The following is a 12,346-nucleotide window of genomic DNA, read 5'->3' as shown; positions in this document are numbered from 1 at the left end:
ACTATTAAGGCACAACTGTTTCAACATTGATGATAATAATAAGAAATGTTTCTTGAGCATCAAAACAGCATATTAGAATGATTTCTGAAGCATCATGTGATTCAGTTTTGCCATCACAGGAATAAATGACATTTCATTACAATTTATATATTTAAAAGTTATTTCAAATTGTCAAAATATTTTACAATATTACTGTTTTTATTGTATTTTTTAAAATAAAATAAACGAAGACTTGGTGAGCATAAGTGACTTTCAAATATATATATTTTTTAAATCTTACCGACCCCAAACTTTTGAATGATAGAGTTTGTGTGTGTGTTTTGGCGAGAGCAGGACTCAACAAAAGAATGACTTGATGGCTTGGGCCAGTTAAAGAGAGTTATTAGGCTGGTTGATGAAATTGTCAGTACTGACAGAATCGATATGTTCCAACAATCTTCATCATTTATTGATCATGCACATGTACATGCAAATTATAAACAATACTTTTAAGATATGTATGTACTTTCTTTTTGAGAAAATTACATTTGATAAAAATATAGGCAGAACATAAAGCATAATATTACACTGAACTCCTTCCTTTTATGTGTGTTTATGTGTTTGGTGAAGAATTGCCGCTCTGTTGTCAGAGGACAGGACAGTGCTCTGTCTCTCTCTACCCAGCGTCACTCTCAAGAATGGGAGGCTCACCGTGGATCCCTCCAAGTATAAATGCTACCATAGAATGCCACCTCTTTAACCATAGACTAGCTGCTTACCTTACCTGGCCATAGAAATGCATCTGAAATGCTATGAATTATGGCCTTAAGCACATTCAACTGGTCGCACATGCAAAATCAACATGCTAGCTGATTGGTGGTCTGCTAATTTTTTAGCCAATCAAATGTCCGTTGTACGGATTTTGCATGAGCTGGCCTTTGTCAAATGTGCTTTAATACTTGCAGGCCCTTTGAATGATGTTGCTCTGAACTCCTGTGTTTCAGTGTAGTGATGTGAATCAGCATGTACTGTTGTATCTAACCAACCCTAATTTTTAGTTGACTGCAGTTGAGCTTGGACTCCTTTACCTCATGGTTGACTTGTAGATTTGCAAACATAATGCTTATGCTGCCCTCTAACGGTCAGTGTGTGTGTGTGTGTGTGTGTGTGTGTGTGTGTGTGTGTGTGTGTGTGTGTGTGTGTGTGTGTGTGTGTGTGTGTGTGTGTGTGTGTGTGTGTGTGTGTGTGTGTGTGTGTGTGTGTGTGTGTGTGTGTGTGTGTGTGTGTGTGTGTGTGTGTGTGTGTGTGTGTGTGTAGTAGGGAGAGCTCCCCCAGCACACAGAAGACTCCTGACAGTGGCCACGCCTCCCAGGAACCCAAGTCTGAAAACTCCTCCAATCAGAGCTCTCCTGAGGTCCTCATCACTAAGAACAGGTAAAGTGAAAAGTGATGATATGATTTGCTCACATTTATCAGTGAGGATCAGACTGAATTTGCCTTAAACCTTGATTTCAACTTTTTGTTATATGAAGAGTACAACTATTATTATGTTTTATTTTACCTTTCCATTAGTGTGGAATATAGCTGTTTGCGCATGTTATCAATCTGCAAAGTTTCAAAGCAGTCCACGTGAGATACAGAAAATACTTGCCTGAAACGCTTTGCTGTAGTCCTGCCATTATTTCCGTGACTTGGCTACGTCACTATTTTACCATCTGGTTGCTTTGGCTCACCTTCAAAAAATAGTTTTTTTTTTTTTGCTGCGAGGACTTTGAATATAGACGTCAGAGATACCATATATATAATGCTCTTCACAGCTGCTCATGAAGCCCCGGAAGCAGAAACCCGATTATGGTAATGGGGCATTACATTTCCGACACATGCTCTAAAGCTGCGGTCACACTAGATTTTGAGCCTGCAAAATTTCTTTGGACACTGCAACAGTCGTGAATGCTCTGTAGCGTCTTTTTTTATAAACATCAATTCAACATATAACCAATAGTAATGCACTCAAAATGTAAAAAAATATCTACTTGACTTTACTAAAAAAATATAGTTCTTTTAATTCAGCCAAGAGGTCATACCGTGACGTATCGATCTTCTACTGGACACACGTCTTCACGTGATGCAGATTCGCAGGTCAGAGGTCACCAAACTTGAACTTTGGAATGCAGCGAAATGCAAAGCTTTTCGCATTAGCTTGTGTTTCCGGTCTGATGCATTCACATGTGTTTGAATGGAAGTCAATTAAACAAAAAGCGCAGTTTGACCGCCCCTTAAGCGGTTGACTAATCACAACAGACTAGGCCTGCTGACCAATCAGAGCTTTTTTCAGAAAAGCAAGCTTTAAAGAGGCAGGGTCTAAAACAGAGCTTTTAAGGCAAATTATGTTTTTGATGTAAGTGTATTCTAGTAGACCCCAAAATAAAAATTATTAACTTAAATAAGCATAATATTTACACTTAAACAAAAGATTATTCTGTGTTGTGTCCAAACAAGCTTGAATATTTTTTTAAACTATGCAAAAGTGAAAAGTATTATTTCATTATGTATATTTGGGTACTCAAAATGCTAGCTAACTTCATCAATTCTGTAATTTGAGATGTTGTGGAAATGTTAAAGCTGTCCACCGTTGGACATCACACTAAACCAGTGAGAGTGTGAAAATTTCCACAAGGCCAAAATGGCCCACAGTTGAAGAAACCCCCTATAGAGTGCCGAAGTTATGACGCCACTTTGTAGGCCAAAACGCGGAAGTGAGTTAGCATTTTAGCACTTCCGGTTCCCTCGCCCTAAAGTCTATGGGTTTTTTTAATGGGTTTTTGCTAAATCGCCTGAAATAAGGTCTGTGGTTAACAAGGCCTCTAAATATTTTCACGTTTTGATCTATGACATAAAACACACCAGTTATAACCTGCTTGTGATTTTTTAAAACTTTATTGTGACTTAAAAACGGTGGTTGCTAACAAGTTGCTAAAAGGGACTACATCCTTTGGCGGGGACTTTAGACGTCATCATGACAAACAGGAAATCTCTCACTACTAACCCGCGTTTCAGCCTTACGTTCTTTATTTCTGTGGAGAGAGTGTTCGACAATGGTGTTTTGTTTTGTCCCGAGATGCAACCACAAGTCGTTGAATGAAAGATGCTCGTTTTTTTCTGGCGAATTAGCAAATGGTATGCAAACATACAATCAAACATAATATAGTGAAAGATAATCTTTATTAAAGTTTATTTTGGGAACAATGATCAGGCATAATAATCTTAATCACAAAGAAAATAATATTAAGGTTTATATAAACTAACAAAATAATAAACGAATAAATAAAACATTAACAAAAGATAAAAAAAATCTCAGAGAGGCACGCATAAACAAAATTATTTTCTAACATTTTTGGAAAAAAACGAATGGGCAATATTTCTCATGAAAAAGTGGATAAGTTCATACCATAGTGTTCATACACAGCGCAGATCATAATGAATGCTTGATGATGACGTTGATCCGCGACCATGGTCAGAGTGGTGTGCTGTAGTCCGTTTATAGCCTACCGTTAGCATTTTATATCTGACGGCTTTATTTAGGCTTCAAAATGTATACATTTTGGATGAACTTGTAAAGATTATATTGATAGACAAAACGTGTAAGGGTCACAACTCTTTGTTGAACACAGATCTTATTTTTGGCGATTTTCCAAAAGTCTATGGGGAAAATGCATAGCTTTTCAATCGAGGGAACCCATGCGCCGCTAACTTCCGGGTTGGCCTACAAAGTGACGTCATAACTTCGGCACTCTATTATTATTATAGTGTCCACTGCTTTTACCAGTAACTTTGGTTTCTTTAACAAAACTGTTTTTTTGTTTTCTAAAAAGTCAGTTTTTACTCACATTTAGTGCTTATTTGTTATGTTGTGCATTTTGGGGGATGTAAGTGATCTGACAGCAATAAATATGGAAGTTTCATGCTTGTTATGAGTGAATGCATTAAGAGCGTGTTTTTATTTGTTTGTGTGTGCAGTTCAAGCATTTACTGCCGGGCTCCATCCATTCCTGAGGCTCATGACCTGTCCCGCTCCTCCTCTAATGCCAGCAGCTTTGCTAGTGTGGTAGAGGAGAACGAAACAGAGGCTACAGAGGACTATGACACCGGCATGGTGAGAACAGCTCATTAATCACATTAATAAACATCTCTAGAAACACTTAAACCTAATATGTATTCTAAGTATGTATAGAGCAATTTGTTGAATGTGTTCCATTCAGGAGAGTCTGTCATCAGCTGATACTCCTCATAAACGAGACTCATTGACATACAGCACATGGCTTGAGGACAACATGAGCACTGCCAGTACAACCAGTAGGGAGGGCTCTCCTGGTGAGAGAAATAAGCTGTACAAAAGAGTTTCATTCACACAATATATTTGTGTAGCAATGTAGTGTTTGTCTGTCTTTATATATAATAAATGTATTATTTTTCCAGCCCCTGGCAAAACTCAACAGCAGGATGGTGGAAAGAACCAGGAGCAGAACCGTACAGACATCCGCATCAAACTTGAGCGACCGCATGATCCCAAATCCACATCGGTGAGTCTTGCTAGCCTAGTCTAAAGATGCTGTGTTGTATCTGCATGCAGATGTAAGTGTGTAAATGCATGCAGTTTGCACATAAAGAATGACAGCTTCTTTAGTCAAGTATTGGGCAAGTGAATGTACTTTGCCTCTCTTTATTTCTGTCTGTGTCTGTTATAACCCTGTGACTGTGTGTGCAGAACTGCTAGCCTCTCCTGCTTGACTGCCTCATGGACATCCATCAACAGGTTAGATAAACTGTAATCTTGACTGAATCATTTTGTTTCATCAACTGAATATCACAGTCTGGTCTATTGTATTGCCTATATTATATTATTAAAGGGATAGTTCACCCAAAAATGGAAATTAGCCCATGATTTACTCACCCTGAAGCCATCCTAGGTATATATGACATTCTTCTTTCAGACGAATATATTCAGAGTTCTATTAAAAATGTCCTGGCTCTTCCAAACCTTATATTGGGAGTGAATGGGTATGTGATTTTGGAAGTCCATCAGAGTCTATCCATCCGTGATAAAAGTGTTCGAAGCGGTAAAGGCCTTCAGAAGCGAAGCGATGCGTTCGTGTAAGGCCGTACGCGACGACTTATGCCCAAAGAATAACACTTGACTATGCATGACGTAGGATGTAGGAGTAGCGTAAGGTTTGACGCCTCTCGCGGGTCAAGCAAACAGGGCTGGGCAACGGCGTTCATCATTACGTTGTGCTTCAAGTTCAAGGGTTACTCTTTTGGCGTAAGTCTCATTCAGTCTCATTTATTTTCTTACACGAACGCATCGCTTCGCTTCATGAGGATCCTCCCCCAGGACACATATAGACCACATAACTTTTTTTGGTAACACTTTAGATAATCATCCATCATTAATAGGTAACTATGCATGATAAATTAGTAGTACTACATTAACACTTCATCTACTACTATTAAATAATATGGAAACAAAATTAATTAATCAGTACATTTATGAATGAGATTAGCCTTATTAAAGGGATAGTTCGACCAAAAATAACCATTTTGTTGTTCCAAACCTGTCTGAGTTTCTTTCTTCTGTTGAATTAAAAAGAATTATTCATATTTTGAAGAATGTTGGTAACCAGTTGATGGTAGCCATTGACTGCCATAGTAGAGGGGCCTGATTATTGTCTCACACCATTTTGTTTGAACAGCATTTCCATTAGAAACACCTTAGAGAGACAAGGAGAGCTCGGGTTACTTGATGAGGAAGAGGAAGAGGACGATGACACCAGTCGGCATCATGAGTGACAACATGTGCATGGCCCGGAACCACGATCATGTGACCATGCCTCATCAGGACACTCACTACCCTCGCAGACTTGACTAGAAACAGGAAGGAGTTGGATAGGCAGCCATAAACTGAGCACTAGCCCTCCTTCAGGCTTGTCCTTAACCCCCTTGTGAGTACATCAGTAAATGAATGAGAACCTCCTCTGTAGCAGTGTCTAATGACATGTCATTGTGCGGATGAGCGGCTAAACTAGCTGGTTGTTTGAGGTCCTAACACTGTGCTAAAATTCAGTTCTGTGAAGTTTTTCTCCTCAAGGACATTTCACCTGCTTGCACGATGAAAGCATTTTCAGCCCTGTCCCAAATGGTGGGCTGTGCAACAGGGCGCATAGACCATCCTTCTGAAACCTAAAATGACAAATGGGACTTGCTACGGTCATCGCACATCTGCAAGTACAGTACACATCAAATGCACTATTTGGGACAGGGTCATTTCTCATATTCTGATATTATTGATGTTCTTTCAGTCAGATTTCAGGTGTAAAACCCCTTGATCTAATGTTTATATCAGCTGTGCAGTACATCTTTTGACATTATTTAAGAGTAACTCCACTCAAAAAGTTTTAATGCAGGAAAAAAAAAAGAAGAAGCTGCGTTGTGAATTTCAGTTCAGTCAATCCATAGTATTTTGAGTAGGGGTGCACCGATATTAAAAATATATCTGATAAGATGCTAATTATTTTCATGTTATGACAGGTAATACAATTCTATACTTATTTGTAAAGAAACAACAAATAAAAATAAAATGTAACTTTTTAAATGCTACAAAGTAAGGTATCACAGCATTATAATGTACAGTATTGGATGTTCTTTTTGAAATTGTCGTTAAAGATTAATTTTAAAGTGCCCCTATTATGCTATTTTAAACTTTCCTAATGTTGTTTTGGAGTCTCCTACAACAGGTTTACACGCATCAAAGGTTAAAAAACTGTTTAATTTTCTCATAATATACATTTGCATATCAACACATTTTCAATGATTCTCAAACGACTCGTCAGATGAATCAATCTATCTAAATCCCTCCTTTCTGCGAGTTACTCTGCTCTGATTGGCCAAACTGCTCAGTCTGTTGTGATTGGTCTACCACGTACAGCGCGCGTATCGACAACAAAAATGCCCAGCGATTCTACACCGTAAACTGAAGACAGTAACAAACAAGGATATCGGTTTTACCATATCAATCCGAGCGCGAGTCTGAAGATTAAACATTGAGAACTAGTTATTCAACCCGAACCTCCAACACAAGACCGACTCTAGCAGGACGTTTCTCAGTGATACGCTACTCAGTTTGAGGTACATTATGAGATGTTGCAACTGTAATTCCTCACCATCAGCATTAACAAGTGTATGTCCATCAACAAACCAATTATTTTACTTATTTATTTATAGAGTATTTTTCTAATTTATTGCGGTGAACATGAAAACTGTATCAATACCAGTGCATACATTAGCCGAGCTCTAGCATGAATGACTAATGTAACATAAACGTTGGTATAACAAATCTTGCTCCATGCTTTAATCTTTACTCAAAGTAGTGAGAACGACAGACAATCTGCATGAATAGACACAGGTTTAGGTAATAGCGGCCCACAGCTGCTTAGCAGAAGTATTTCAGTTAGACTAATAATGTGAGTTAACCAGTTAGCAGGAGACCTACACAATATAAAACTCAAAACTAAGTATTTTGAACACCATCTTTCAAGAGCAAGCGTTTTGTGAATCCTGCATTGAACTCCGAGATTTGAGAAGCAGTCGTCAGTAAAATAAAGGGAACAGCAAAAGTTTAGGATTATACTGCTGTGATATCGTGGTAAAGGTGAATATTAACCACTGACTCTTCACTTGGGCAGTGGAAAAAAAACTGGTTTTACCTTCACATCGTAGAGCACAGCGTCTTCTCGACATGATGCAATCCAGTATCCACAGAAAACAGATTCATTTAATTGACTCAGAGTTGACTCTTCTTTTGAGAGACAATAACTTTATATACGGTGCACTACCAGATTTAAAACGTTGCAGGATGTTTCACTTAGAGCTATGTTACACACTACATGAAAGATCCTTTTCAAAAATTCATAATAGGGGCACTTTAAGTGAGCGTTACATGACAAAGATAGTCTATAATCTATAAAATAAAGGAAAAAAGCAATTATACATCCAATATTGACCAGTACTGATATTTAAACATTCTAATTTCAGCCAAAAACTGATATGGTACTGATTCTAAACAATGTGCATCCATAGCTCTTTATTTATATAGCACACAATTATTGGGGAGGATTTTCTCATATGTCAGAAACTGGAAAGTGCTGTTACTCTTAAATAATGTATCTATCTGCCATCATCACTTGTGCATGGAGAAATGGGGCATGAGTGTGAGTCAAAGAAAATATTCACATTTGATTAGCATCAAAACATGACAGTTTGGTGAAGTGTGAGAGGCGCCCTCTGAACATATTACATGATACATTGCAGATGCCTTACCTTACCCTCAAACAGATGGAGATTCAGCCATGTCAGTGTTACAACAACAGTGAGCTAACATTGACCAGCTGACCAAGCAGGACTTACTGTAAGTCACGGTTTACGCTCAGCTTTGATGCACCAGTTCGACATGTTGATTGTTTATCTGTTTGCCACATAAGCAGCTTGTGATAAATAAAAAGCTGCGATGTCTTGAGTTTCATCTTTAGTGCGGCATTCCTTGTGGTGACTCTTCTCTCAAGTTTTTTCGAACTGTATAAAAATCCCTAGTGGAGATTCTTTCTTTATGTTGACTCGATTCAAACTGGCTATTCTTTGCTTTGCGCTTGAGCATACAGATGGTTTAATGTTTGAGCTGTGTGCCAAGGTGCCAGTCCTCTTTTAACAAGTCTAAACAGACTTGTGAGTTAAACAAATGTGCTGTTGCTAATCTATAAACCAATCATTAATGCCAAAAATCAGTCAATGTGATGTTTGCTCTTTCTGTTGAAGGCAAAAAGCATTGAATGGAGCCTAAATATGACAGAGTGGTTTGGAGTTGCCTTACTCTAAGTGTCAAAATATATGAAGGGGAAATAGCAGAATATTTTGTAATCTATTTCTGATAAATTATTGGCCTTACTGGCTTCCATTGAACTGCCTTTATACCGCCCCTCGTCCCACACCATTAAGATGTAATGTAGTCGTCATTACTGATCCATCTTTGTTTTATACAGTTCCCATAATTGATCCATCCTGATGGCATACTCAGACATTGGCTCTGTCTGAAACCTGAAAAAAATAGTTGCAGGCAATATACTAAGGTAAGAAAGGCAAAAAGGTACATCCATATCCAATATTTGTGCAATATTTTGTCTAAGCTGCCATCAGTTTGTTGATTTTGAAGGCAGATGTGTCCTATTTTGCCAACAATACTCCACAAACATACATATATATATAATTAAATGACATTAAGGTGCCTTGTTGGAAGCCTATCTGAAATTCATTATGCCTGTGAAGTCTTTGACTAGGCAGCTGAGGTTTCAGACACAGCCAATATTGGGCTAAAAGGCTGGATATCATCACAACAACTACAAAGCATTGCTAACACTATAACTAAAACCCCTTTTGGAACAGTTGTGTATCAATAAAAAACAAATATGTTTGGATCATGTTTTAGTCTGCTTTTGTTTGTTCTGCGCAGGGCTTCTGTGCCCCCTTGTGGTGAGACATGATTCTACCATTTATTTGCAGTGTCCTGTCCATGTACATGGCTGTAATTTGCTGTTCCTGTGCAGAAGTCAAATTTGTCCGGGGGAAAAAAAAGATGCAGCACAAAATCCATGCTGATGACGGGGTATGAATTTTTAGACATTGTTATGCTTTCCTTTGAGCTGCTGCTTCTGTGACCTTTTCCTGTGCAATCATCATTGTAAATACTGCTTTTTTTTTGTACATACTGCCCAGAAAATCTGAAACAAATAAACTTGAGTGTGATATTTCATTGAACGTGCTTGTCTGATTTCCGCTTTTCAATTTGGCATAGCTGAATGACTTGAGATATAGGCTACATCAATGTTTGTCTGTTTTCTTTTAAAAGCAATGGATTTATAGTATTAAAGCACAAGTATGAGGAATTAATTTATGCATGTGACCATGTGTGAAGTACTGTATGTGATTCTTACTAAGCTTGAAATGCTATGTGTTTTGTCAATGGACCCTTTTCACAGACTGTGATGACGCGTTTCCACAGTTATCAACATTGCAAATCTTTCCATGTTTTCATTTTATTATTTTTTTATACACATTTATAATGCTATAAATTGTGTTAAATTACCTAGTCACTGTCAGTAAATGACAATAAATGTTAAATGTAAGTACATTCTCCACACCAGCAGAGGGCAACATTTACTTGATGCAAAACGTGGTCATTTATAAAAGATGTAAAAAATAAAAATAAATTCACTGTCTATGGCTAAATTGCATGATGGAAAAGGCTTTGTGTCGAACGTCACATGAACAAACAGGAAAACTGCAGGTCTCATTGCATCCGCTTGTCAGACAAAGTGTTAATGACAGTACGAACTGATGGCATATATGGACTTTTAAGGTAATCGGCTAACCTATCTGTTTATTTTATTTGTTGGTGTTTTATTCAGTTTATGACAGCAATATTGTATTGAGCATTATGCCATTGTTGTTACTGTTAACTAAAACTATTCAAATAATTTTGGGCAAATGATAAAAAGCTGAAATATACAAAAATACAAATATTAAATGAAAAGCTTTCAAATAAATAAAAAATATTGCAAATGTTGTCTTGACAACTAAACTGAAATGTTAAAGTAAAATGACTAAAACTTGAAAATGAACACTGAAAATATAAAAATAGAAGCTAATCGTTCAAAATAACGATAAGTACTACAACAGAAGACAAAAAATACAAAATAATTGCATCATACAGGATACTTTCACTATAATGATGTGATGTTTCATTAAAGTTCGGGAGGAACATGTTCAAATAATCTATCCAATCAACACATTATTCCAATCAGCAATTAACATGTCTGTCCAATCAGCATGAGAGGAGGCCTATATATAGGGAGGAGTACGCTGGGTTGATGACTAGAGCCGACGACAGGTGAGAAAGAGAACAGCGGAATAAAATGAACAGGGTTGTGCAAGTATTTACCATTTTTGCATTGGCTATACATTATGCTGATAATTTAAGCTTTGTAAAAGCAGACATAGTGGGGGTTTTTCTTTAAATAATACATGCACCAGTGACCAGCACATGCTAGAGCAAATCACATGAACACATATCACATGATATACTTTTTGAGTTATGTGCACTACTCAATTACATAATTCTCGTTGCCGTCACAGGAAGGCCAGACTGCTCATCTACATTACACGTTCCAAACTTGTTGACCCTCTTGTGAGCTGCTATGACGGTGTTCTGGTAGCCTACATGTGAAACTAATAACCGCGGCTGTTTTTCTCCAGGTTTGACCCCGACTTCAAGGAATATTCCAGGTTTAGTAAGAATTGCGTTCAGTTGACAGCATTTGTGGCATAATATTGATTACCACAACATCAACAAAAATTTATTTCGAATCAGAAATGCGAAACTCAAAATCTGAAGGTTTTTGAGCCCGCGTGTTTGGTGTGTAGATGTGAAGCACAAGCAGCTGGGCGTGAGTGTGAACTGAAGAGACTGTACTGGATGGAGAGAATCATTTCACACTTTGTCCCATAATATGAATAATTCACACTGCTTTCATCAGCCCTCATTTAGTGGCTCATTTGTCGCGTCACACTCAAAGCCCTCGCTCACACACTCCCTAAATGCCCCGCAGAGTCTAATTAGCTGGCTTTTAACATCTTTTAAGATGTTTCGTTTTCATCACAATATAATTTTTGCTTCTCACTTTACCATTGGAGTGTTTAAGCTGACACAGAGGTCATCTGTTTAAAGCAACTAATCCTCTCAGCTTTACCTAATAGCTCATGTGCTGCAAGTCTGAGACTAGTTCAAATTCTTATATTGTGCATTTTTCCAATATATATATATATATATATATATATAAACGGAAGTATTTTCTTCAAGACGTATATCCAAGTGAAACGGCTTCTGAACATAGACAGTAAACGCTTCTGAATCAAGACCAAAAAAAAGGGGCGGGACTTGATTTCGTCCATTTGGAATTGACTGGCTTGTTGTGGTTTGCTATTGCTGTGATGTCATGTGAGTGACAGGTTGTCCCGCCCTCATGCCAGTAAACACTTCATCAGAGTAGAGAAGTCACTGAGAGAGGAAAAGTTATTTTGATTAAACATTGTGAGAGCACATGAATGTAAAAATAATGATGTGCACAAATACATAATTTAGGTATAATAAATAAAGGCAATATTCCAAATTCATTCCATTTTGATTTCAGGGTGACTTGATGAAAAACTAACAAGAAGTGGTGAAAAGAGTACTGACAATTTGTACTCCAGTACAAGTATACTG

The 12,346-nt window shown here is 37.6% G+C and overlaps 1 protein-coding gene across 21 annotated transcripts in view; it reads left to right on the top strand.

The window, feature by feature from the left end:
- The window catches only part of rap1gapa (RAP1 GTPase activating protein a), a 98,847-nt gene extending 89,009 nt beyond the window's left edge, over nt 1–9,838 (top strand). For 14 of the 21 annotated variants that reach the window (XM_079587621.1, XM_079587611.1, XM_079587612.1 and 11 more), the window contains 7 exons: nt 610–705; nt 1,297–1,413; nt 3,997–4,132; nt 4,239–4,350; nt 4,456–4,559; nt 4,745–4,792; nt 5,730–9,834. In XM_079587621.1, the coding sequence (XP_079443747.1) occupies nt 610–705; nt 1,297–1,413; nt 3,997–4,132; nt 4,239–4,350; nt 4,456–4,559; nt 4,745–4,753 (574 nt within the window). In that variant the 3' untranslated portion in view covers nt 4,754–4,792; nt 5,730–9,834. Of the gene's footprint in view, nt 1–609; nt 706–1,296; nt 1,414–3,996; nt 4,133–4,238; nt 4,351–4,455; nt 4,560–4,744; nt 4,793–5,729 lie in introns of all 21 variants that reach the window. The other 7 variants (XM_079587617.1, XM_079587626.1, XM_079587614.1 and 4 more) reach the window with 2 other exon arrangements.
- The last annotated feature ends 2,508 nt before the right edge of the window (nt 9,839–12,346 follow it).

The sequence above is a fragment of the Phoxinus phoxinus genome (genome assembly GCF_949152265.1).
Source record: "Phoxinus phoxinus genome assembly, chromosome: 18".
NCBI classification, from domain to species: Eukaryota; Metazoa; Chordata; class Actinopteri; order Cypriniformes; family Leuciscidae; genus Phoxinus; species Phoxinus phoxinus.
Note: the sequence above shows the minus strand (reverse complement) of the source record. Positions and strands in the feature narration are given on the sequence as shown.